Source organism: Acomys minous (assembly GCF_964271855.1).
Source record: "Acomys minous genome assembly, chromosome: 15".
In the NCBI taxonomy this organism is placed as follows: domain Eukaryota; kingdom Metazoa; phylum Chordata; class Mammalia; order Rodentia; family Muridae; genus Acomys; species Acomys minous.
The window spans coordinates 91,259,634-91,286,122 of record NC_140497.1 but is presented as its reverse complement, the minus strand read 5'-3'; the positions used below and the strand labels follow the sequence as shown (position 1 = coordinate 91,286,122).

Below are 26,489 nucleotides of genomic sequence, written 5' to 3'. Positions count from 1 at the left end.
CTTACAAATGACTTGTGAATCAATATGCATCTCTACCCTTACCTGACTTTGAGCATGAGGTGTTTATCTGTTTTACGTCTCATTTGTGCATGTTCCCTCAAAAAAAAACTGAAAACTGTTGTTAACTGTCTTTGGCAAGAGTCTACACATGGGCTGATGAAGATCAGGCTAGTGGGGTTTGGAAATTATGGCTTTTCAGGACCTTCATGACCTCCAACCCTTCCATGTAATCTGCCAAGACCAGCTGTCACAGTATGCTGGGAAATTAAGATCTAATTGACACCTTACTTCTCCACAACTTATGCTCTCTTGCTTCCTTCAGCAACACAGCAGCCAACCCCCAAGCTAGACCCTATGGACTTCCTCCCCTCGCTGTGTGTAAACGTTTGTCCCCAACATTATTAACAAAGAACACTCATTAGCGTCCTCCAAACCAGGATCCCCGAGGGCTGCTTGAACGTCTTCACTCAGCCGATCCCCTGGTGCACGTTCTCAGTTCTGCAGACATAACCTGTGCCACTCTGAGTGAAGCATAGAGCTAATGGTGGCTTCATATTCTACTGTCTGTATTCTGGACTAGGAAAATCCAGGGACACTTTTCTCCTCAAAGTCCTACTAATTATTGACCCTGTTTTTAAAAGATAGGCTGAAGCGAACTCAAAGTGTTTGGACATCCTGACTACGGAACAGAGGTTATCAAGTCCCTACCACACTGAGAAGAGACAGGAAAGCAGGGACCAATTCTTATGAAGAGGAGTCCAAGAATGTCATTGATTGAGTTATAGCAACAAATGAAGAAGATGCAATAGAAGCTACATTATTGTCTAACTACATAGTCTATCATTTTGAGCTACCCTTAGGGCTTTCAGCGTTTAACTCCTACTGTGAGCCTTTGGATGGTCAGGTAAGAGAATGTGCCCATGTGTCCAGCTTCAGAGACTTTGCTTCTCTGTGATTGTGAGGCCTCAAACAGACGCAGGTGTGAATGGTCAGCCCCTCCAGAAGATTCCAGGTTGGTAGCTAAAGAACAGAGTATTCACTCTGTGGCTTGTTGTTGTTGTTGTTGTTGTTGCTGTTGTTGTTGTTACGTGTGTGTGTCCCTACATGTGCTTGGAAGTTGTGGAGGGAGGACATTGGATCCCCTGAAATTGGATTTAGATTGTTGTGAGCCACCATGTGGGTGCTGGGAATTGAACTCAGGACCTTTGGAAGAACAGCCAGTGCTCTTAACCTCTGAGCCATCTCTCCAGCCCCACATGTAACTTTTTTTGATCCTTTATTTCAGCTATGGACTTCAATCCACTCAGAGGTCATGATATCAAGTTAGTGAATTGCAACCAACCTTTGAAAATTAAACTTAAGTACAATAAAATAAAATTTAAAATGCATATCATGTATAGCAAGTGTCCTGTAAAATTTTAAGTTATATGTATTTACATTTACATATGAAATATATAATTAATTATGTTCAAAATGCTTGAACTGTGTTATTTTAATTGTTAGTTGATCATATCATGGTCATGTCAATTACTAGTCTATTTTTATCACAAAAATATACATCCTAGGTTTAACTGATATGATTCTATAGATACATAAGGTAAAATAGTTAGACAAGGTCTTCAAAAGCCTCAGAGACATACAGAATATGGCATTTAAAGATTTTTTTATTATTCTAAAGACTCATTGACAGCAAGATAGGTTAACTCCAGACAACACCCAGCCTACCTCAAAGAAGATGATGAGCACCAAAGAACCTCCTTATGGAGATGGCTTCAGGCATGGCAAAGAAGCCACTGGGCAAAATGTCCTCATTTCTGCCATAGACAGAATTCTGCCTAAAAATGGGCAAGCTTGGATGTAGGCAGAGTCAACGGCCAAACTCTGACAAGACAGGGTAAGCAAGTCCTCAATAGTTCCTACCTCACAAATGTCTGTCAGATATATTGGGTCAGAAGGTTGAAGAGGATACTCCAATGTTACAGAGAGTTTGTGTGACTTTTCAGGCAGTAAACTGTCTTTGTCATCTTCTCATTTTGGAAACTGCTAACCTGCACTTCTGGTTCACTCAGGTAATTAAGTTTTATCCCTTCTCAAGTCTCTGATGGGGTTGAAGACCAGATAGTTTAGTCTTACAATTAAGCCTAGTTGTTTAGGGGTTAAGATGTTTTTAGGTCTAGATAGATGTTTTAAGTTAATTGAGATGAGATATGATAGATATTGATTTTCATTCAGAGTTTTAGACTCACCAAGACAGGAAAGATGTTTACTCAAGTTTGCCAAATACAAATAGCCAAATCACTATGAATGTAACATTTATAAAATTCCTGATTGTTTCATGGTTCTCCCTGCTGTATGTAGTTTATTTTATTTATGTGTAATAATATAAATGGACGTGTTTTAAAAGTACAATAAACATAAGAAAAAACATAACTAAGAAAGACCCTGAATAAATCAATAAGGACATTCCCAAATAATGTGACACTTTAACACATGAGCTCACAAATAAGGAGATCTGAAATGTGCATGAGGTAGTGGTGACACATACTGTAATCCTAGCACTTGAGAGGTGGAGACAGAACAGTCAGAAGTTTGAAGAGTAACCTTGATGTTTTATGTCAGCCCAGGCTACATGAGACCTTGCCTCAATAAAAGAGACAGACAGGCAGGCAGACAGGCAGGCAGGCAGGCAGGTAGAGAAGTGTCATGGCTTCATGTTATTTCCTGTAAAAATGCACACATCTACATATACAAAGTGTTTTAAATGTGATTTAGCATATTAACAAAGAAAACAAATCTAATCTAGAAGTTAATGAATCCCTGGCTTAAAACTTATTAAGTTGCTAAAAATTTCTTCAACTGTCAATAAAATCTCCTTGTCCTTAGAGGAAAGTAAAACTCCAGACCTAAAGATTGTGAATGCATTTGAATGAGTGCATACAGTCTGTTATTCTAAATCTAACCCTTACTGACCCCAGCATGTAGAAATGACAGGGTGACTTATTGCTAGTGCACAGGTCTCTCACTACTAATGAACAGATGCAGTCATTGTCTTGGGGCATTTTGAATAGAAATTGAAAAGCTGTATGTTTTTAACATGAAGAAAATTAAGGCGAGGGGATTACAATTGGCATGTAACGGGAATAAATTATAATAAGAAATTTGAAAAAAGAAAATTAAAGGAGTTAAATAGAAGAAACGTGGGCAATTACTACACACATGAAAGATTACATGAAAACATAAGCAGAGGAGCCTGGACTAAAACCTGTCAATTCACAAAGACAGACAGTGACACTGAGTATGTCAACCACACTCGAGGGCAGTCCCCACAATCAGGAGTAGTTGGCCAACATGGTGTGTGTGTGTGTGTGTGTGTGTGTGTGTGTGTGTGTGTGTGTATGTGTGTGTGTACATTTGTTTGTTTGATGGTTGGGATTTTTTTTTTGGAGAGAGGAAAAAAACATGAATTTGCATGGGCACGCAGGTGAGAAATCTAGGAATGGTTGTGGTAGAAGACAGACTATGATCAAAACACAGTGTGTGAAATTCTCAGAAAAATAAATAGAAACTTTCTCTTAAGGAAAGTAAGGAAATCAATGCTTGGTAGAGTAAATCCATGGCTGTTCTGAAATGATGCAACACCTCAAGGCATCTACTAATCAACTGATGTTGTACAGCCATTTCCTGCTAGAAGGAAGGAGGAGGCTGCTAAGGGTCTGGAGGCTCAGAGATTTGGACTCACGAGGCCCCCGGGCTTGTTAACCAGTAAACAATTGCTGGAGGAGAGACGGCCCGGAGGAGATGCCTGGAAGCTGCTGGAACATCTCCAACGACCAATGCTTGCATCAGCCGTTAACCATGTCCAGATGGGCAGTGTGATGTGAGACGTGGCTGCCTTTGAGTCACCAAATGTTCCCAAGCAATGTGGTAGTCCTCCAAGCAAGACTTGAGTAGAGTAATTCTTTTTTTAATCTGTTATCATCTATATTCCCTCTGAGGTGAATAGATGTTTGGTCACATTTCCTCAAGAAAAGTCACCCACACTGATCACACACTTATTGGGTATTGTGAGACAGATATTTATTTTATGCAGGCCCAGGAGAGAGTTCCGTGTGAGGAAATGCAAGGGTCATTGCATAGGCTATAAATGGAAATAGGAAGGACTCTAGATCAAGCAAATGGGCCATCAGTCCGGGAAAGCTCATGGTTTGCTTCCTTTTGTTTTCTGCAGCTTCCTCCGGTCTATCAGACACCCCTGACTTCCTCAGCCTTGTTACTCTTTTTCGCCTTGACACTCAGTTATTGGGTTTTTTTTTTCTTTCAAAAATGAAAAATAAAACTTTATTGACTGAATTCATCCTTCTAGGTCTCACAGATGTCCCTGAACTTCAGGTGGCAGTTTTCGCCTTTCTTTTTCTTGCCTACTTATTCAGCATCATTGGGAACCTAGCCATCCTCCTCCTCACCCTGCTGGACTCCCACCTTCACACCCCCATGTATTTCTTTCTCCGGAACTTCGCCTTCTTAGAAATTTCTTTCACAAACATCTTCATTCCCAGGGCCCTAGTCAGCATTACAACAGGAAACAAGAGTATTAGCTTTGCTGGCTGCTTTACTCAGTATTTCTTTGCCATCTTTCTTGGGGCGACAGAGTTTTATCTTCTGGCTGCTATGTCCTACGATCGCTATGTGGCCATATGCAAACCCCTGCATTACTTGGCCGTCATGAGCAACAGACTCTGCACCCGGCTGGTCCTCTGCTCTTGGCTGTCCGGGTTAATGGTCATTATCCCGCCGATCGCATTGATGAGTCAGCAGGACTTTTGTGCATCTAACAGATTAAACCATTATTTCTGTGACTTTGAGCCTCTGCGAGAGCTCTCCTGTTCCGACACAAGGCTCATAGAAAAGGTCGTCTTCCTGGTGGCGTCTGTGACCCTGGTGGTGACACTGGTACTGGTAACCCTCTCCTACACATTCATCATCAAGACAATTCTAATGCTCCCTTCAGCCCAGCAGAGAACCAAAGCCTTTTCCACGTGTTCTTCTCACATGATTGTTATCTCCCTCTCTTACGGAAGCTGCTTCTTCATTTACATTAAGCCGTCAGCGAAAGAAGGGGGTGCGTTCAATAAAGGGGTAGCGCTGCTCATTACTTCAGTTGCTCCTTTACTGAACCCCTTCATTTATACCCTGAGGAACCAACAGGTGAAACAAGCATTCAAGGATACAGTCAAAAGGCTTGTGAATCGTTAAAGAATTTAAGGATTGAGCTCGTAATGAATTCGTCCCTACTGCAGACCAAGCTCTTCCACACCTACGAGGCACCCAATTAAGAGATCAGCCCCAGTTCTGTGAAAGCTGAAAATACATCTCAACCTGCTAAGTGTTAATATAAAGACCTGACTAAAATTTTAAAGCCTGAAAAGCAATTGAGTTACTCAACTGAGCAACCCAGTCTGAATGAGAACCAACAAACGCCATCACAAGGAACGCTACTTAACCTGAGTCCTGGCAAGCAGGAAACAGACAAGAGCAAAACAGAAAAGAGAAATTAAGATTGAAGGAATATTGCAGATTGGCACACAAAATTTCAGTCCAAGAAACTGGAATTTTTTTTTTCATTTAATTTCACTCAAAGCAAATTCAATAAGTGAAAAAATGGGAGAACTATGGTTTTAGCTTTGAACTAAATTAAATCCTCATTTAAAACAAATGTCCATAGTGCTTAGTCATCTGAACCTGGATCAGTCCTATGAATTTAGCAATAACTATCATACAGAATCTACATTATAGATTATGTAAAAAAAAAAAAAAACAGAGGAGATTGTAAAGAAAAACACTCTTTGGTAGAAGAACTCAAACTTTAAATACTAAATATCCTCCAAAATTTAAAGAGGTAAAAGAGGCAAAAAGGAATAATTAGAAAAGCAACAGAAATTCATGTGGAGAGCAGCTGGGTGTGGTGCCATGGGCGTTTAGTGCCAGAACTTAAGAGGTACAGGCAGACTGATCTCTGTAAGTTTAAAGCCAGCCTGATCTACATAATAAGTTTCAGGCCAGACAAAGCTAAAAAGTGAGGCAATAAATAAATTAACTAACTAATTAACATGCAGAAATTATTGGAAAGAAAGGTCTCAAGAAATGTGGGTTGCTCTGGAGGATGGTGTTTAGCCCTGACACTCAGGAGGCAGAGGCAGGCAGATCTCTGAGAGTGAGGCTAGCCTGGGCTACAGAGAGAGCTCCAGGACAGCCAGAACAACAAAGAGAAACCCTATCTCCAAAAAAAAATTTTTTTTCAATATAAAAATCTTAAAAAGGAACATAAGTTGCTGGCAATGAGAAGTGCTACAGAGAGTAAGTTACATAAAGTATGGGGAAAACGGTCACAATTTTATTTTTGATCTAGCAACCTTTAAAGGTGGAAATTGGAGTTAGAGTAAAAAGTCAGACTGCAACGGGTTACTTGTGAGTAGGAACTAAAACGTAAGAAAGTGATTAAACTGAACTTCATTAACAGATGGATTAAAAACAAATAACAACCCCAGATGGATAAAATGAACAGCAATCCCCACCATTCCTTGGCTTTCTCATTTGCAGTACATAATTACAGCTATAAATTCAAGGTTTGTATTCACTTATGATCTGTAAGACTCGGAAATGCGAAGATAGTCTTTCTTATTACAAGTCCATTCTCAATGCCAAACAATGATAGAGACCCACTGAAAAGCTGTTGAGGTCATGGGTAATGTATTACCAGATGGACTGACGAATGAAGAAATGAATTATCAAAGCAAAAATAGGATTTAAAGTAAAGAGCTTGATCACTAAAGAATTTACATTCTGGCAGTAATGAATTGTCGAGGAGTGCTTTATATAGACGTCTTAGATCTGTCTGAAAAATTCCACCCCGTTCTACAAATGGAGAAGCTGAGGCTTAGATGGTGAGAGAGCCTGTCCGTGATCACAGAGTCCACGCCGACATGCCTGGTGCCACAGCCCACCTGCTAATTACTACACACCATCCAGCCGCCCCAGTGGCTTGACGGTCATTTCTCTCAGTATTTCTAAGTGTTGTGCTACTGGCTTTTGGTTTGTATAGCTCCTCCTTCTCTGTGTGCTTAAGAAACGTGACGCACACAGAAGTTCGTATTACTCCGCCTTTTAGTTCTTGCTTTCTCTCAAGATGTTTCTCTCATGGTGGCCCATGCCTGCATTTCTAGAACTCAGGAAGTAGCTGCAAAAAGACTCCAAGCCCCGGGCCATCCTGAGCTAAACAGTGGGTGCTGGCTGCTCCCTGTTTTATTTTCTTTGCCAAAACTTTTAAGAATAGTGGCTGTGTGCATTAAGCATCCAGTGGGGGAAGTGAGATGGTTATCAATTGTGACTGGATCAGGAATTCATTGAAATAGCTATTGAATTCCATTTATAGTGAACAATTCTATGCAAAACAAAGACGCAGAGAAATCCTAGAGTTTTTCTTTTTTCTTTCTTTTTTTTAAAGATTATTTATTTGTTTGTTTATTTATTTATTTATTTATTATGTATACAGTGCTATCTTCATGTACACCTACAGGCCAGAAGAGGGCATCAGATCACATTATAGATGGTCAAGGGCACCATGTGGTTGCTGGGAACTGAACTCAGGACCTCAGGAAGAGCAGTCGGTGCGCTTAACCTCTGAACCATCTCTCCAGCCCAAATCCTAGAGTTTTTCATATGTTCCCATAGTGTTATTCTTTCTACACAGACATTTGCTGCAACTTTTCTGACCTCCCGTCTGTGGAGTTCCTGGTATCACAGATCTGGCTTCTTCCAAATACTTATGTGTTCACTGTGTAGCATCATCAGAAACCTAATGAACCAAGACTGTGTCTACCTGGATCACCCATCTTTACGGCCTGGCATCTATCTGGTGACTGCTATGAACACGTAATACGACAGTGTCTCTTATTACACTCACCCACGCCTGAGAGCTGTGTCATCAGTCTAGAACAGGGCCTTATTAGAGAAGCCGTGCCCTCAGGTGTATCTTCTTTCTTCCTGACCACATCTCTTTTTCTTAACCCTCGTGTTTAAAAATCTATATTTAAATATCTTTTAATAAATGACAACTCAGCCTCATACTGGCTACTCCTGAAATTCTTCCTTTGTCAAAGGCAAGGATCCAGTTTTAACTGAGCCAAGATCCCTAAACTGACTACAAGGTCAGGAATTGTCTTTACTGACATTGACTTATTCTGAATATATGACTTTTGTTTTCTCGGGCCAATATTATCATCCAACTGAAAAACCTAATGCTGTTTTTACCGTTGTGTTACCTCATGATTTTTAGATTTACTTGTTTGATTTTATGAGTGTTTCGCTGCCTGTATGTATGTGCACCACCTAACTGCTTGGCACTCAGAACTCTTTGTTTTTAAAGTTGCATTTTAATTTTAGTTTACTAACTAGTGTTTTTCCATTCAGCATGTTTATCTTTTCAAATGATTGGTTCCTTGAGTAATTTGTTTCTTTTTTTTTTCCACTCCTTCTTTCTTTCTCTTTCACTTCTGTTTTGTTCATTTCTGCCCTGCTTTTGATGATTTCTTCACATCTACTGTTTTAGAGTTTGGTTTGTTCTTGTTTTCCAAAACCATAACATGTATCATTTATTTGTTTTAAATAACTTGAATTTTTGTAGCTCTCATTACTGTAGCCTTTCCTCCTCGGGCTGCCTTAATTGTGTTCCATCCTGTCTCCATTGTGTTCTTTTTCTCAATGAGTTTGTATGCTTTCTGCTGACATTAATAACCAGCTTTATTTAACTGTAGTCAGAACACTTTAACTCTTTCATATCTGTTGAGATTTAGTTTGTATACTAATATTTGAGCAATTTTGAGAACGTTCCATGGGCTGTTTATTTGTAGTCTGTAGTAGGTGGAATGTTCTATAGATACTTGCTAAATACATTTGATTTACAAGGGCATTTAAGTCCAATGTTTATAGTCATTTATGTATTGTCCAGATGACCTATCTACTGGTGAAAATGGGGTATTGAAGTCACCCACAATCACTGTGTTACAATCACTGTGTTGTGGTCAATTCCTGGTTTGACATCAGGTAGTGTTTGTAGCATGAAGATGGATGTGCCTGTATTGGGGTGGCTATGTTTAAAACTGTTAATAATAAAGTGACCTTCTTTGTGTCTTCTGTTTTTAGCTTGAAGTCTACTTTGCCAGATGTTAAACTATCTACCAGTGCTTGGTTTTCAGTTCCACTTGTTTTGAATACTATTTCCTGCCTGTTTACTGTGGGGTGATGTGTATCTTGACCACACACAGTTTTCCAGTCTAACTCTAAATTCCCAAGAAAGAGATCATAATTAATGAAGCTGACCTCCCGTCTGTGCCTGGTGCATGTTTCTCTGGTCTAGTTCATTAGTCTCTGGTTTTCTCAAAAAGAAGTGTGAGTTTAGAGGGTCCGACCCACAATGTCTACCATAAAACAGCCTCTTTCTAGCCTCCTGGGTCAAGAATCACCCCCAAATAAATGCTGGCAAAAGCTCTGTAGTAACCAGCTCAAGCATTTCATCGCTATAGTGCTGTTCTTGTTTTATCATTGTTTCCTCTCTAATTTCTTATTGCTACTGTCATAGTGTATATGTCGTTGCCTTCCACTGATGTCTCAGAAGTATGTCTCTCTAAAGATTTCTGTACACTATAATTCGGTATCACATTAGCTTTCTCAAATATTTATGATTGGCACATGTATCCATTAGATTCCCTTGTCTAAAGTCAAGTGGGAGTTGGGAAGAAAGCTTGATCACGAGCTAAAAGCAGATTGGTTGTCTGTAAGTAGCCTCAAACCACAATTTTTCTCAGCAAATGGAAGCTGAATTTTCTCTTACACACAAGCCCTTGGCCAAAGACAAGCACTGACTTCTCCAAGACCGTGTGCCTCTCCATCAGCAAATCTGAAAACCCTTTTGTCAACGGAACATTTAATTGGTGTTAGGAGAGTCACATGGCAATTATTTCCATGTGGAAATCTAGAGACTGAGGCTGCATGGATTTTTTTACATGTTAAAATGATTGAGCAAGAATGTTCTTAAGTACACGGAAGGACAGTCAAATCTTACATAGGAAAGACATGGGATCGTCAATCTCCCATCACAAGACAATTACCAAGGTACAAATACTGTTAGAAAAGAAGAACTTCAGGATGATGTGCTACAACCTGCCAGTCACTCATGATCTTTGACCAGTGTGTGAGATTGCCACAGCAAGAGAAAGCAAAATCATTATGCCCAGCACACAGTAAACTGCTCAGGAAACATCTTGTTTTCTATTTCCTGTTATTTTTTTTTTTAAGATTTATTTTTTTATTATGTATACAGTGCTCTGCCTGCTTGTACCTCTGCAGGCCAGAAGAGGGCATCAGATCACATTATAGATGGTTGTGAGCCACCATGTGGTTGCTGGGAATTGAACTCAGGACCTCTGGAAGAGCAGCCAGTGCTCTTAACCGCTGAGCCATCTCTCCAGGCCCTATTACTCTCCAGGCCCATTACTGTTGCTGTCATCTCCTTAAGGCTTTTGTACTTTGTTAATTTATTTTTTTTATCATTTCATACACGTATATAATGAACTTTGGTCATTTTACTCCACTGCTCTCTCTCAACACTGAAAGCATGCTTCTTCCCAGTGAATCTTCCTCCCACTTCCTTGTGTGTGGGTTTTGTTGTTTAGTTGGTTGATTGGTCTGGTTTAGTTTATTTGTCTTCTTTTTTTTTTTTCCTCCCACTGAATTTAAGTAGGATTTTTTTTTCATTTTTCAATCAAATCTTGATTATTCCTATGAGCACTGATAAGCCTGCCACTGCCTTGCCCCTTACCATAGTCAAGGCCCAACTCAGGAAGAAGATGGCCACCCTCCTCCGTAGAGTCTTGAGTCATGCCCCAGGTACAGCCAATGTCTGAACCCCACATTGGCCTGAAAAACTTCTGTCCTGTGAGAGGACAAGAGGTCTGCCAGGTCATCCAAGTGGCAAACCACATCTGGGGTAGCCAATGAGAGATCATCCAAGGATAACACTGGGGAGTCAAATTCCTCATCAGCCAAGCTTGGTGTACGGAGTGTCTTGGCCTCCGTCAGGAAGGAGTGCAAGCGCCCAGTGATTATCAGGTGAGTGCCATTTCCTCTGGGAAACTTGATCTCCACACAACCACTACTAGAGTCTCAGGGTTCTCACTGTCCCTGCTGTCCCACTGGGCTAATTAGGGTTTCATGTGTGAACATGGCCTTCATGCACGAACATGCGTAAGAATTATTTGCGGTAACGTGAACATCTCTGTCAGGCTACACTATTAAAGAAAATGACGCCTCTTCCCTTATCTGCCGGTGTCTTCCTGTTAGATTCCTCGGGGCCCCTTTGAATTTCTTCCCCACTCTCCTATTAAAAGTTCAAGGTAAAAGTTCTTGGCAAATAGAATTCACTCTAGATGTGGATCTCCTGGGATTTGCCATGTCTTTCCCCAGCTGACACGGCTGAGGTCTCCTCTGAATTAAGCAGTTTAAATGTGCTTTAGAGATGAGCTCTAGTGAAATGCCTGTATTGTCTGAGTTGTTCAGAGGGCTGAGACAAGGTCGCTTGAGTTCAAGCTAGCCAGCAAAACAGCAAGATCCTGTTTCAAACAAGCAAGCATATTAATAAGACTACTGCACTAAAGATGCTCAAGTCTACTAATCAGAGAGGAAACACACGACCAGACTCAGACCAACTAGAACAGAGAAAAGGGGGCTTCAAAGATATAATGCTTTGAGGGGTTTTTACTAATATTATTTATAACAAGTAAGTCTCACTTCAGAGACATGCTTGGTGGCCAGGTGTCAGTAAATTAATACGTTTAAGTTAAGATGAAAAGAAATGACAAACGAATGCTAAATTGATACATAGAAAGTTGAGTGGGCTTTTCCTATTGAATCTTCTTAAATTTGTGAATTGTGAAAATTATTTAATTAAAAAAACAATGACGGAGAAGCAGGCAGGTTAATCCATCCCTGGCTCCCAAGTCATGGTGTTTCTCAAGGCATCCCATGGTTAGAAAAACACAAAATCTGTCCTACAAGCCAAAGGTATGTATAGTGTCTGTTTATAGATATGCTAATATTACCTTTTGTGGTGTTAAATCACGGATTTGCACTTCTTATTAAAGCACATGCTTGTTTTACAACATTGAAACAACGACAGATATGAAACAAAAGTGACTGCCGTCAGTGATTTCTGCTTTCAGATCTGTGTGACTATGTCCATGGCAGTGTACCAAACACGTCTCTCCACTTTAGTTCAGATAAATGTTTTCCATTCATTTTTTTATTGCTTTATAGCATTTTGTAATTCAGATATAGCAAAGGTGTTACACTGATAGGAGTTCAAATTGTTTCCTACTTTTAGCCAGGCATGACGGTGCAAACCTGTAAACCCAGTACTTAGCTTCGTGGGAGACCGATGCAGGAGTAATAGGGCAATTAAGGACAACTGGGATATGCTGCAAGGCTCTGGCTCAATTTTTTTTCTCAACTTTGATTATTTACAAATCCAAAACAAGTATCTTTGTAAAATTACGGATGCAGAATTATATGGAATGTATACATAGTGTTTCACATGATACATGAAACTTATTATTAGTATTAGTATTAGTATTAGTATTAATTACCACCAGGAGATACCAGGGCATGAAACTTCTAGAAGATTGGACTTGTTCCATATGTCTTATTATTTGTACATTCTTGGGGACAGCAAAAAGATAAGTCCCTAAAATGGAAGGTGTGCTCAGGAGTGGATCATATGACATTATTGCATTTCCTTATTACAATGACCTTAAAAATCCAAACGATATAAAACACAAAAGGTTCCTGATATTTGAGGCTTCCGGGTAGAACACTGACCTTTCTGGAAAAGAGTAAAATGGCCAGTACCTTTCCTGACCCTGCTGACACTGAGAAGGAAAGGGACAACGCCCATGCAGGAGGCTGAGTGAGTCTGAAAGGAAGCCCTAGGCATGACAAGCACTTCCCTGTCAGTGGGGACAATGTAAAGCAGTTCCTGAAAGCCCCTCCTGAGATCATGTGATCTCTTTCCTTCACCAGCAGATGACTTGTGTCCTAAAAACTAAACACAAGGGATAATTCCACAACAAAATAAGCTTTCTATACACTGTCTTGCTAGCCAATTTCCAATGTTGTGTTGGACGGAACTGATTGTTTTCCCGTGTCTCCTCTGTTCATCTGTTCCTCTCACACACTGTGTTATTTCCTGTGTCCTCATAAATTAAGCTCTCTTTATTCCACTGTGATGCCCCTTTGGAAATGTCTGCAGTGCCCTCCTGGTCTCCGTGAATTGCTTTAACTTGTGTTTGTCTTGAAATATCCTTGTTGAGCCATCAATTTTCAGACAGAATTTCTTCTGAGTATGCATCGTTCTATGTTTTCCAGCTTTTAGAATAAGAGGGCTGATGCTGCTCTATTTTTTTCTGCCTGTATGTGTAAGTTGGACTTCTGTCTCTTACAGCCTGTGGCACTGTTTCTTTGCTTTTTAACTGTTGGCATTTTCTCCATGATATGCTGTGGGAAGGGTCTTCTCTGGTCATGTCTGTTTAAGGTTCTAAATGCTCTCTGCATTTAGATGTCTATTTTTTCTCTAGGTTTAAATTTTTCTACTATAATTTCATTAAATAAGATGCCTTCAGACTTTGTATCAGCTCCATCTTCCATATCAATGGACACTTAGCTTTGGGCTCTTGAATGTCCGAGACTTCTTGGAAGTTTAAATCACATTTATTGATCTTTTTCTCTTTATATATGTCTGACTACATTATCATCTCAACTTCGTCCTCTGACCTTGAAATTCATTCTTCCAAAATTATCTTTTCTTAAGGCTTTCTGCTATGGTTTTTATTTGATTGATTCTTTCATTTCTAAAATTTCTGTTTAGTTCTTTCTCTGTGTCTCAGTTTCCTTGTTCAATTTCTCCTCTGTGCTGTTGAATATCGCCTCCAAATTATTGACCTTTTCTTTCACGTTGGTAGCTTTCTTGCCTAGGTTCTGAATCGACCTCTTTGCTTTGTTAATTGGTTTATATTTGAATGCATCTACATTGTCATTGATCCTTTAAAAAATTGACTCTGGGTTTTCTTTCATGTTGGTAGCTTTCTTGCCTAGGTTCTGAATCGCTCTCTTTCCTTTGTTAATTGGTTTATATTTGAATGCATCTATAGCTTCATTAATCCTTTAAAAATGGCCTCTGGGTTCTCTCTTTCATCTGTGTTTAGTCCAGGTGCCTTTAATTGTGTTGGGATCGTGAGAAGCAGCCAACATACAGAGACCCGCACGCACGAGTGAAGAGCCTGCCTGCCTTTGTCTAGCCGTCAGATGGTCCTCTGGAGCCTCAGGGTTTGGAGCCTCTACAGGAGCGAAGGGCAGGTAGGTGGCTCCAGAAGCTGCTCGGCTGCTCAGCTCAGACTTGGGGCTGCCAAACTCCTGGTCTGCTCCCACCCTGAGGGTGGGGCTATTCACCTCACTGTCTGAGCCCAGCCGCCTGCAATCTGTCAGCACCCTGACCCTCCTTGCCTCCTCAGTCTGTGTCTCGCTCTGAGGCCCTGGCAGGTTAAATTCAGATTCTCTCGTTTCTGGTGATGATTCTGGTGACGGCTCTTGGACATCTAAGTAATAGGTTTTATCTATTCTTCCACTGCCCTCTAAATCGTACAGAATGGCTAAATGGGGTCCCTCCCCACTGATGACCCACATGCCAGAGTAATTATCGTCCCACCAGACTTTACAGCTGGAATGGAGGCTGCTGAGAGCTTTGAACAATCCTGTGGTCAGGACTGTCAGAGTATTTCCATCGGGGCCTATCTGACTGACCTTTCAGATGAGGATCTGCTCCCCTACCCCTGCCCACTGCCATGAAGCCTCCAGGATGGAGCTTCGTTCACGCAGTGGGGCCTTCCCTGTGCATTGACAGTCTTGCTCTCTGCACATTTTGGGAACCCTATCACTACTGTGCCCAACTGCCAAAGCTCTTCCTTTTCTGCTTCAGAGTCTATTGTCTTTGTTATTTTGATGCTTTTCCTTCACTGGGTCACACAGAAGCAGCGTCTATGCATCATCTTACTCATGAGTCTCTAGCAGAAATATCTTAAAGAAAAATGGTAAATGAGGAAGGATGTGTCAATAAGTTATATTGTTGATTAATATTGGTGTGTTATCTAGTGGACATATCTTTGATGAGGAACTGAGAACCTTGAAGCTATGGAGAAGACTCTAGGAAAAGCCAAGTAAATGGGGCTCTTATAATAGTCCCACAAACACCCAGGAACCTACTCCTGAAGCTCTCAAGGTAGAATGCAAATAGCGCCCCCATCTGCCTAAGGCTGTTATCAGAAACTCTTAAATGAGGTCTGCACCTTCTGCCTTGAAGTTTTGTTTTCTAACCACAATAAAATCACATACTTAGCAGTAGATATAAGTACGGAAGAGACGCCAGCACAGAAATCTAACAGGGGATGCTTCGTCTGTTCTTCTGCTGATACCAAATAGGATGGAAGAAGTGGGACCTGGCAAGAAGAAGACCGCAGAAGCCGATAAGCAGGAAGGACGGTGATGCTGGCAATGATGGACCACAAATTCCAAAACTCCAATGGAAGGTGGGCCTCTTCAGCTGCTATAATTTTAATGGCATTGTTTGCCTCCTACAAGGTTCTTCAATTCTGAGTTAACCCCCATTTCTCCCCCCACCCCTGAAGCCAAGCGAGTAAGGTAAGCAAGGCATCACTGCAGAATTAATTGGCATAATAAAAAAAAAATCAAAAGTGCAGGGATCCGTCAGCTGTGTATGCACTGGTGACCTCACCAGGCTCCAATGGATAATACTAATCCAACATCACGCAAATAGCCCTGGTTAAACCAAACGGATCCCTCACGAGATAAAGCCAAAAGTCATGAGAAACTAACAGGTCAGGAAAAACTGTGATTGCTAAGGTGGGAGGGATGTAAAGGAGGGCGTGAGAGAGACAGTCACCAGAATGCATTATACACAGGAGTGAAATCGTAGAACTTTTTTACTTAATTGTTTTTAAGTAGAGGCTTGCTCAAATGAAAATTTAAAACTAAATAATTTGGGTATTTGTTTAGGAGGAAAGCATATAGCCATTTTCTTAAAGCACCATAGAATAACTCCCAGGGTAGCAATGTGATTACTAGAGCCTGAGGGAGAGAAGCTCGCTGCAATTCCTCAGGGGGGAAAAAATGACCTATCTTAAATATTCTGAATTTCTCTCCTACCACTGACTTAGCTCCTCTGTGTATTGACAGGCAGCCAGTGTTGGAAACTAAAAACCAGACTCTGACTGAATTCATTCTTCTGGGACTCACAGATGCCCCAGAGCTTCAAACCTGTGTTTTCCTGTTTCTCCTCATCACATACTTATTCAGTATTGTGGGGAACCTGACCATCATCATCCTCACGCTGCTGGATTCCCACCTCCAGACACCCATGTACTTCTTCCTCAGGAACTTCTCCTTCCTTGAGATCTCCTTCACGTCCACTTTCACTCCTCGGATACTCTTCAGCATCTCCACAGGAGTTAAGACCATCAGCTTTGCCGGATGCTTCACTCAGTACTTCTTCGCCATCTTCCTCGGAGCCACCGAGTTTTACCTTCTGGCCGCCATGTCCTACGATCGCTATGTGGCCATCTGCAAGCCCCTGCACTACACCACCATCATGAGCAACAGGGTCTGCACCCTGCTGGTCCTCTGCTCTTGGATGAGTGGGTTCCTCATCATCTTATTCCCAATCATTTTCACCAGTCAACTGGACTTCTGTGCGTCCAATGTGCTCAATCATTACTACTGTGACTATGGGCCCCTCATGGAAATAGCTTGTTCAGACACAAGGATGCTGGAGCTCTTTGACTTCATCTTGGCAGTCGTGACCTTGATAGTCACCTTGACGCTGGTGGTCCTCTCCTACACACGCATCATCAGGACTATTCTGAAAATCCCTTCTGCACAGCAGAGAAAGAAGGCGTTTTCCACGTGTTCTTCTCACATGGTTGTCATCTCCCTTTCTTATGGGAGCTGCATCTTCATGTACATAAAGCCTTCAGCAACACAAGAAGTCGCCTTCAATAAGGGTGTAGCTGTGCTCAACACCTCAGTGGCCCCTTTGCTGAACCCGTTCATTTACACTCTAAGGAATAAGCAGGTGAAACAAAGCTTCCAGGGCATCACCAGGAAAATCGTAAATCTTCAATAAATTAGGTGAACTCAGATTAAAGGGGAATTCTGGACAATAGTCATCAAGTCTCTGCCCAAGAAAACTCAAGGCCAGCCTCTGCTCCTAGTTAAGACATCGTCTCAGATGAATGAACCACAAAGACATTTCTTTTTTATTAATTTATTCATATTACATGAATCTCAATGGTTATCCCATCCCTTGTATCCTGCCATTCCTCCCTCCCTCCCATTTTCCCCTTACTCACAAAGACATTTCAACATTACATTTTAGACTTACCAGTGATTATTGTGCAAGATTTTAAAAAATATTTTCACAAGTGAATAGTGTTCTCCTTATGTCCCTCACAATATAATTATTTAAACAAGAAATGCATTATTTGCTGTAGAATATGATTGCCACAGCACTTTAAGTATAATGTAGCTTAATAGGTTCTCAGTTTGAGGGCCAGCAAGATGGCTCAGTGGCTAAAGGCACTTGCCTGACAATCTGCGCTCCACACCTGGTACTAACAGAGTAGAAGAATTGACTCCTGCAAAGTGTTCTGAGACTTCCACTCATAAGATGTTACACATGCGCATACACACACACATATATACACACATGTACACTACACACATATGTACAGACACACCGCATGCCATACGTACACACAAAATGATAAACGTAAAAAATTAGTTCTTAGTCTTTTGTATTAACAACACATCATTTATGTTCAATTATGAACAGTATTTCCAATAAAATAGAAAAATCTTATGCAGTAGTTTCAAATATTAGTTATTTGCTTATTTTTACTTTAAAATATTTATTCTATTACATATTATTTATTCACATTCTATATCGACCCGTGTGTGTGTGTGTGTGTGTGTGTGTGTGTGTGTGTGTGTGTGTGTGTTGGGAAGGAAACCCACACATGTCACAGAGAACATGTAAACACCAAAGTGAGTCCCAGGGATGGGGAAGAAGTCATGGAGCTTGGCATAAAGTGCCTTTATCCTCTGAGACATCCCACTAGCCCTGAGTTTCTTTCAGGTGCACCTGAAAAGCTAAGGGATGTCAGATCTGTCTGTACCTTCGCTTTGTCCCATTAGGCCTAAGGATGCCTATGTTTAAATGTAAAACTAGCTGAAAACAGTAGCACACTCTTAATCCCAACACACAGCAGGCAGTAGCAGGTGGATCTCTATAGGTTCAAGACCCGCTTGATCTACATAGTGGGGAAGGATACAAATAACACGGACAACCATAGATGTGAACTATTTCCAACAGACACAGTATTAGGCTCTTTACATCACTTTAGCCCCTAATCCTGAACCTGGTGGTCAAACGTGTAACTATACATCCTTGTTGTGACAGTCTAAACGTTTATGCTCTTGTCAGGTGTACAGAGGCATCTAGAGACATTGGTAAGTGTCCTGAGGACAAACCACGACACTCAGCAACTGAGAACCATGGCCACTCAGGGTTCCAGCTGAGCTGTGTATCCCAGAGCCTGACACACCAGGATCTGAAGCAATGACAAGAAACTAAAAGTCCAGGGAGGAGGTCAGGGAACAAATATATATGGTCCTCAGGCACTTGCAGAAGTTTTGCACCTTCTATACTAAAAATGGTCACAGAGAGACTTCCTGTGGCCAAACACTGGGAATTAGGAGAGAGGGCAAAAGTCCAGGCATCCACTGGTCCCGCACCCATAGACAATTCTCTACAACCCAGAGATGGATGTGAGAGTAAAGCCCCCTGGAGGCCATTGTAAGTCAAACCTCTCATTCTGCGTCTCCAGATGGTCATTTAGTGGCTGTCAGCATTAAAGTACAGAATTTACAGTTCAGTGGGTGGAGCTAGAAAAACTAAACAGAGTGCTGTGACCCAGACCCAGAAAGATAAACTGAACCCTTCTCTTATGTCTTCAAATCCTTAGCCCTTAGTGTTTAGCCCAGAGCCTCTGTGGAAGTCGGTCACTGGAAGATGATCATCGGAGTGACGTGACGCGCATAGGGAGTGGGGGCAGCAGAACACACAAGGTCTAAAGAAGGAAGGAAGGAAGGAAGGAAGGAAGGAAGGAAGGAAGGAAGGAGACTACCGGATGAATGCTAAGTGAGGTGGAGAATGTTAAAGTAAGGCAGCAGAGGGCTGGAGGCAGGGACAAGGATATCTAGGAAAGCCTAGTGTTTTATCAGGTTCTTTTTAAAAGAAATAAAAAATTATATATATAGCAATTGTGGCTGCTGGGAGGGAAAGTTGGTTTTCTTCAGGGTTGTAGGCCCCAGTAGGATGACCATGACCTCCTGGATGGCCGCCACATTCATGTGCATGTAGCCAACACTGATGGATCTCAGTGCATTATAAAAAAGGACAGGAAGGTCATGGAGTTGGGAGGGGACTGTGGAGGGCTGAGGCCAGAAGAATTTGGAGGGTGAACATGATCAGAACTGTTAAGTTCAGATGGCCCTCCAAAATGGCAGTGCTGGTGACAATGTTCTAAACAGAAGGACTTCAACCAGGTCAAGAGAGGATTATTATTGGGCAAACAGAGGCCTAAAGACCTCCCTTAAACCACCAGGAACCTCCGTTAATCCTTTTCTGAAGGTCAATTACCTCAGGCAAGGGTATCTAGTTCCCAATCTGAACATCCATATCAAGTTTAAAGACCCCACTCTGCTGAAATACAAAATCCACTTGCTTTTCCACCATGTTACTCTTCTCTCTGCTCCTCCACCCCTGCTCCTGCTTGAGAGACAGGCTTGAGAGACAGGCTTGAGAGACAGGCTTGAGAGACAGGCTTGAGAGACAGACCTGAGAGACAGGCTTGAGAGACAGGCTTGAGAGACAGGTTTGGCAGTCTGATCCCCAGCAAACCACCATGTGGTGGTCCATTTGGGTGATTTCACAGTACACATACAAGAATGTAGTGTACAGATATGTAAAGCTCCCAAATAACATGTAAAGTGTATGTTATATTTTATTTTGTTATGTTTTGTTGTTATCTTTTAGAAACCTGTTCCTTTTTCTTTTTTTCTTTTTTATTCTTCTCTCATATATTACATCCCAAGTCCAGTTTCCTCTCCTTCCCCTCCCCCGAGTCCATCCCCCCTTCCCCTCCCCCAAGTCCATCCCCCTTCCCCTCCCCTCAGCAAAGGGCAGATCTTCCAGAGACATCAGCCGAACACAGCATAGCCTGTTCTTTTCTAATGAAAGACAGAAAGGGTGTGGATCCAGGCAGGAGAGGAGGCAGGGAGGAATGGAAAGGAGTAGAGGGAAAGGAAACTGTATTCAGCTTATATTGTATGAGAAAATAATTTATGTTGAATAAAAGGGAAAAAATTTAAAGCACCAATTTCTTCGAGACCCCAGGGAAGACAGAAGACCAGCTGAGACATTAAGCCTCATGGAATGAAGAACTACAGGGTTCTTGGCCTTTCTGTTGGGCAGTAGCCATTGCTAGCCCAACCACAGCCTGTGAACCACTCTAATAAATCCACTCTATGTGTATGTGTGAACTATATACATATATACATACACATGCGCACATACACGTGCACCAATGTGCACTCAAAAGTACACGCACTTGCACATGTGTGTGCGCACACACACATACAGGCACACACACACACACATGCAGACACACACACACACACACACACATGCAGGCACACACACACAGACACATGCAGGCACACACACACACATGCACGTGCTCACACATGCACACAGGCAGGCACACACACACAGACACATGGAGGCACACACACACATGCAGGCACACACACACACATGCAGGCACACACACACACACACACACGCAGGCACACACACACAGACACATGGAGGCACACACACATGCATATGCTCACACATGCACACATGCAGGCACACACACACAGACACACGCAGGCACACACACATGCACGTGCTCACACATGCACACACACAGGCACACACACACACATGCAGGCACACACACACACATGTAGGCACACACACACACATGCAGGCACACACACACACACGCAGGCACACACACATGCACACACGCAGGCACACACACATGTACACGCTCACACATGCGCACACGCAGGCACACACCAGTTCTGTCCCTTTAGAGAGCCATGAGCTAAGCCCTTCACGTTTCCCAGTTCTTGCTTCGGTTCCCACAAGGCCATTACTCTGACTCCATCACGGTGGGGCTTTCTCGTGGGTCCATTTGAAGCATCTTCCCTAGCCACCTGCAAACCTAATTCCCAGTACTAGTCTTTAGAGGGGCCTAATTAGCATTTCCTGGGCCTGAGTCTCAAGGCACTCAGTTCTCTTCCAGTGTCTCCACTGAGCAAATTAAACAAAAAGTGCGTTACTGAGTCTGATACAAAGTTGGAAGGAAGTCCAAGGCCGCCCTTCAGACAAAACGCAAGCAGTGAGACTGCCCAGGGTCGGCTGTTCCTGTTGCTACATCTGTGCCTGGTGAGAGATGCAGGTGCAGATTATATCACAACAAGAACTTCCCACTGTGTTCCATCCACATCTGACCTGTGTGTTCTGACTCAGCACCAAGCATCCAGAAGCCTGCATCTGTGCTTTATGAGAAATCAGGGCACAGGTCAGTATTAGAAAACACCCAGAGGTCAAACCCCTTAGACCTTCCCTGTGTCAAAAAGTGAGTAAGTCCCCCCTCCCCCTGGGCTCCCCCTATATGGAAATTGTGGGGCCATCTGAATGGGAATGTCTACTGCCCTTTCTGCAACTTGTGTTATTAAAAAACACACTTTGGCTTGTTTTGACATGAACGTGACTCTTTATTGACAGACAAACCTTCCATCCTTTATACACAATTATCCCTGGCCATTGGGATTCTGTGTGTATATGTGTGTGTGTGTGTGTGTGTGTGTGTGTGTGTGTGTGTGTGTGTGTGCGCACGCGCGCGCGCTGGTTCTTGTTGTTGTTTTTATTAATTTATTCAGATTACATCTCAATTGTTTTTTTTATGATTAATTTATTCTTGTTACATCTCAATGGTTATCCCATCCCTTGTATCCTCCCATTCCTCCCTCCCTCCCATTTTCCCCTTACTCCCCGGCCCATGACTGTGCCTGAGGGGGACTTCCTCCCCCTGTATATGGGACTCTTGTAGACAGTAGTCTGCATACACCGAGAGAAAAATCACATTGTGCCTAAGGGAGCAACCTGTCTATTTTAATGATATATTTTAGTCATATCTAAGTCATAAAATATAAATCCCCCATATTATTCCACAACAGACACTATCATAATTTTGTCATTTGACTACTAGCATTTTACCGCTTGAAACATTTCATTATTACAATGACGAAATGGAAATATTTGCACAATGATCTGTGGATGCCCATGCGTGATTAGATAAGGTTTGGGGAGTTTTGTGGTGGTGGTGGTAGTGGTAGAAGTGGTTTGGGGGGTTTGATTTTTTATTTTTGGTTTCCTTTGGCTTTGTGTTTTTCAAGACAGGATTTTTCTCTATAGCCTTGAGTGTCCTGGAACTTCCTTTATAGACCAGGCTGGTGTCAAACTCACAGAGATCCACCTGCCTCTGCCTCCCTCATGCTGGGATTAAAGGTGTGCACCACCACCACCTAGATGAAGCTTTGAAAGATGAAATAGTGAAATTCTCCAACAGCTGAATGCTAATGAACAAAGAGTGTTTCAGAAACCCAACTCCCACGAGAAAACCTTCCCAAAGTCTCCTCTAACACTTAGCCAACACTGAAAGAGCATGTGAGAGAGCCCAGGCTGAGATACACAGTTAAAATAATCCAGGAAACCCTTCCTAAAAATATTGACAATCTTGCATTATAATACCATTAGAGTAAAAAATAAAAAATAAATAGGAGATTCGTACATAATTCAGTATTTGAAAGCTTTTTTTTTTAGCTCTGTCCTAGGCACAAAGAAAATAAAATACTTGAAAAAAAAAAAGAGAGAGAGAGGCTTCGTCCTGCACTGGCAAGTTGTGGGTTGTTAGCAATGGGAAACCAGAATAAAGCAGGTGCCAAATGTGTTGGGGATGACAAGAGTAAAATGAGCCACCAGCACAGTAAGGCTAGCCAGGCACAGTGGCGCATGCTGGTAGTCCCATCACTCCGGGAGGCAGAGTCAGACAGACCTCTGTGAGTTCAAAGCCAGCCTAGTCTATGAAGTGAGTTCAGGATGGCCGGGGCTATATTGAGAAACCCTGTCTTGAAAAAAAAAAACCAAAAACAAAGGCAGTAAGGCTGGGGAAAGATAGTGTGTGCCTACTACATCCTACAAGATTTGAAGTAAGAATAAGCCAAAATGTTAAAAATCTAAAAGGATGCACTCCGGAAGCCTACTGGCCATGGCACTGCCATGCACTGGCCGTGCAAAGCCATAGGAAGCGCATTTTAAGAGAGACTTTGTGAAGGAACCATTTGAAACCAGCAGGTATTGTGTTTGGATCCCGCAGAACAGATGAACTTCCTGAAAAGAAATTTCAGTGGAACCGTGAGGCCTCCTCCCTGTCGTGCTAAGCTCTGTTCGCCTTCATCACTCATTTCTCCCTTTCTCAGATTCACAGAGTACAAAAGAAGTCGGTAATGAGAAACCAGACTCTGACTGAATTCATTCTTCTGGGACTCACAGATGCCCCAGAGCTTCAAACCTGTGTTTTCCTGTTTCTCCTCATCACATACTTATTCAGTATTGTGGGGAACCTGACCATCATCATCCTCACGCTGCTGGATTCCCACCTCCAGACACCCATGTACTTCTTCCTCAGGAACTTCTCCTTCCTTGAGATCTCCTTCACGTCCACTTTCACTCCTCGGATACTCTTCAGCATCTCCACAGGAGTTAAGACCATCAGCTTTGCCGGATGCTTCACTCAGTACTTCTTCGCCATTTTATTTGGAGCCACCGAGTTTTACCTTCTGACGGCCATGTCCTATGACCGCTATGTGGCCATCTGCAAGCCCCTGCACTACACCACCATCATGAGCAACAGGGTCTGCACCTTGCTGGTCCTCTGCTCTTGGATGAGTGGGTTCCTCATCATCTTATTCCCAATCATTTTCACCAGTCAACTGGACTTCTGTGCGTCCAATGTGCTCAATCATTACTACTGTGACTATGGGCCCCTCATGGAAATAGCTTGTTCAGACACAAGGATGCTGGAGCTCTTTGACTTCATCTTGGCAGTCGTGACCTTGATAGTCACCTTGGCGCTGGTGGTCCTCTCCTACACACGCATCATCAGGACCATTCTGAAAATCCCTTCTGCACAGCAGAGAAAGAAGGCGTTTTCCACGTGTTCTTCTCACATGGTTGTCATCTCCCTTTCTTATGGGAGCTGCATCTTCATGTACATAAAGCCTTCAGCAACACAAGAAGTCGCCTTCAATAAGGGTGTGGCTGTGCTCAACACCTCAGTGGCCCCTTTGCTGAACCCGTTCATTTACACTCTAAGGAATAAGCAGGTGAAACAAAGCTTCCAGGGCATCACCAGGAAAATCGTAAATCTTCAATAAATTAGGTGAACTCAGATTAAAGGGGAATTCTGGACAATAGTCATCAAGTCTCTGCCCAAGAAAACTCAAGGCCAGCCTCTGCTCCTAGTTAAGACATCGTCTCAGATGAATGAACCACAAAGACATTTCTTTTTTATTAATTTATTCATATTACATGAATCTCAATGGTTATCCCATCCCTTGTATCCTGCCATTCCTCCCTCCCTCCCATTTTCCCCTTACTCACAAAGACATTTCAACATTACATTTTAGACTTACCAGTGATTATTGTGCAAGATTTTAAAAAATATTTTCACAAGTGAATAGTGTTCTCCTTATGTCCCTCACAATATAATTATTTAAACAAGAAATGCATTATTTGCTGTAGAATATGATTGCCACAGCACTTTAAGTATAATGTAGCTTAATAGGTTCTCAGTTTGAGGGCCAGCAAGATGGCTCAGTGGCTAAAGGCACTTGCCTGACAATCTGCGCTCCACACCTGGTACTAACAGAGTAGAAGAATTGACTCCTGCAAAGTGTTCTGAGACTTCCACTCATAAGATGTTACACATGCGCATACACACACACATATATACACACATGTACACTACACACATATGTACAGACACACCGCATGCCATACGTACACACAAAATGATAAACGTAAAAAATTAGTTCTTAGTCTTTTGTATTAACAACACATTATTTATGTTCAATTATGAACAGTATTTCCAATAAAATAGAAAAATCTTATGCAGTAGTTTCAAATATTAGTTATTTGCTTATTTTTACTTTAAAATATTTATTCTATTACATATTGTTTATTCACATTCTATATCGACCCGTGTGTGTGTGTGTGTGTGTGTGTGTGTGTGTGTGTGTGTGTGTGTGTGTGTTGGGAAGGAAACCCACACATGTCACAGAGAACATGTAAACACCAAAGTGAGTCCCAGGGATGGGGAAGAAGTCATGGAGCTTGGCATAAAGTGCCTTTATCCTCTGAGACATCCCACTAGCCCTGAGTTTCTTTCAGGTGCACCTGAAAAGCTAAGGGATGTCAGATCTGTCTGTACCTTCGCTTTGTCCCATTAGGCCTAAGGATGCCTATGTTTAAATGTAAAACTAGCTGAAAACAGTAGCACACTCTTAATCCCAACACACAGCAGGCAGTAGCAGGTGGATCTCTATAGGTTCAAGACCCGCTTGATCTACATAGTGGGGAAGGATACAAATAACACGGACAACCATAGATGTGAACTATTTCCAACAGACACAGTATTAGGCTCTTTACATCACTTTAGCCCCTAATCCTGAACCTGGTGGTCAAACGTGTAACTATACATCCTTGTTGTGACAGTCTAAACGTTTATGCTCTTGTCAGGTGTACAGAGGCATCTAGAGACATTGGTAAGTGTCCTGAGGACAAACCACGACACTCAGCAACTGAGAACCATGGCCACTCAGGGTTCCAGCTGAGCTGTGTATCCCAGAGCCTGACACACCAGGATCTGAAGCAATGACAAGAAACTAAAAGTCCAGGGAGGAGGTCAGGGAACAAATATATATGGTCCTCAGGCACTTGCAGAAGTTTTGCACCTTCTATACTAAAAATGGTCACAGAGAGACTTCCTGTGGCCAAACACTGGGAATTAGGAGAGAGGGCAAAAGTCCAGGCATCCACTGGTCCCGCACCCATAGACAATTCTCTGCAACCCAGA

The 26,489-nt window shown here is 42.2% G+C and overlaps 3 protein-coding genes across 3 annotated transcripts; all 3 read left to right on the top strand.

Moving 5' to 3' along the window:
* Positions 1 to 4,323: 4,323 nt before the first annotated feature.
* Positions 4,324 to 5,253, top strand: LOC311584208 (olfactory receptor 2AP1; the record flags this gene model as incomplete). Its single annotated transcript, XM_084758308.1, has 1 exon — positions 4,324 to 5,253. One exon carries the CDS (start codon positions 4,324 to 4,326, stop codon positions 5,251 to 5,253), a length of 930 nt encoding a protein of 309 aa, XP_084614434.1.
* A 10,327-nt stretch (positions 5,254 to 15,580) lies between these two features.
* LOC311584207 (olfactory receptor 6C4-like) lies at positions 15,581 to 17,299 on the top strand (the record flags this gene model as incomplete). Its single annotated transcript, XM_084758307.1, has 2 exons — positions 15,581 to 15,639; positions 16,354 to 17,299. The coding sequence occupies 2 exons, from the start codon at positions 15,581 to 15,583 to the stop codon at positions 17,297 to 17,299; spliced, it is 1,005 nt and encodes a 334-aa protein (XP_084614433.1).
* A 6,560-nt stretch (positions 17,300 to 23,859) lies between these two features.
* LOC311584206 (olfactory receptor 6C4-like) lies at positions 23,860 to 24,789 on the top strand (the record flags this gene model as incomplete). Its single annotated transcript, XM_084758306.1, has 1 exon — positions 23,860 to 24,789. The coding sequence occupies one exon, from the start codon at positions 23,860 to 23,862 to the stop codon at positions 24,787 to 24,789; it is 930 nt and encodes a 309-aa protein (XP_084614432.1).
* Positions 24,790 to 26,489: the final 1,700 nt, after the last annotated feature.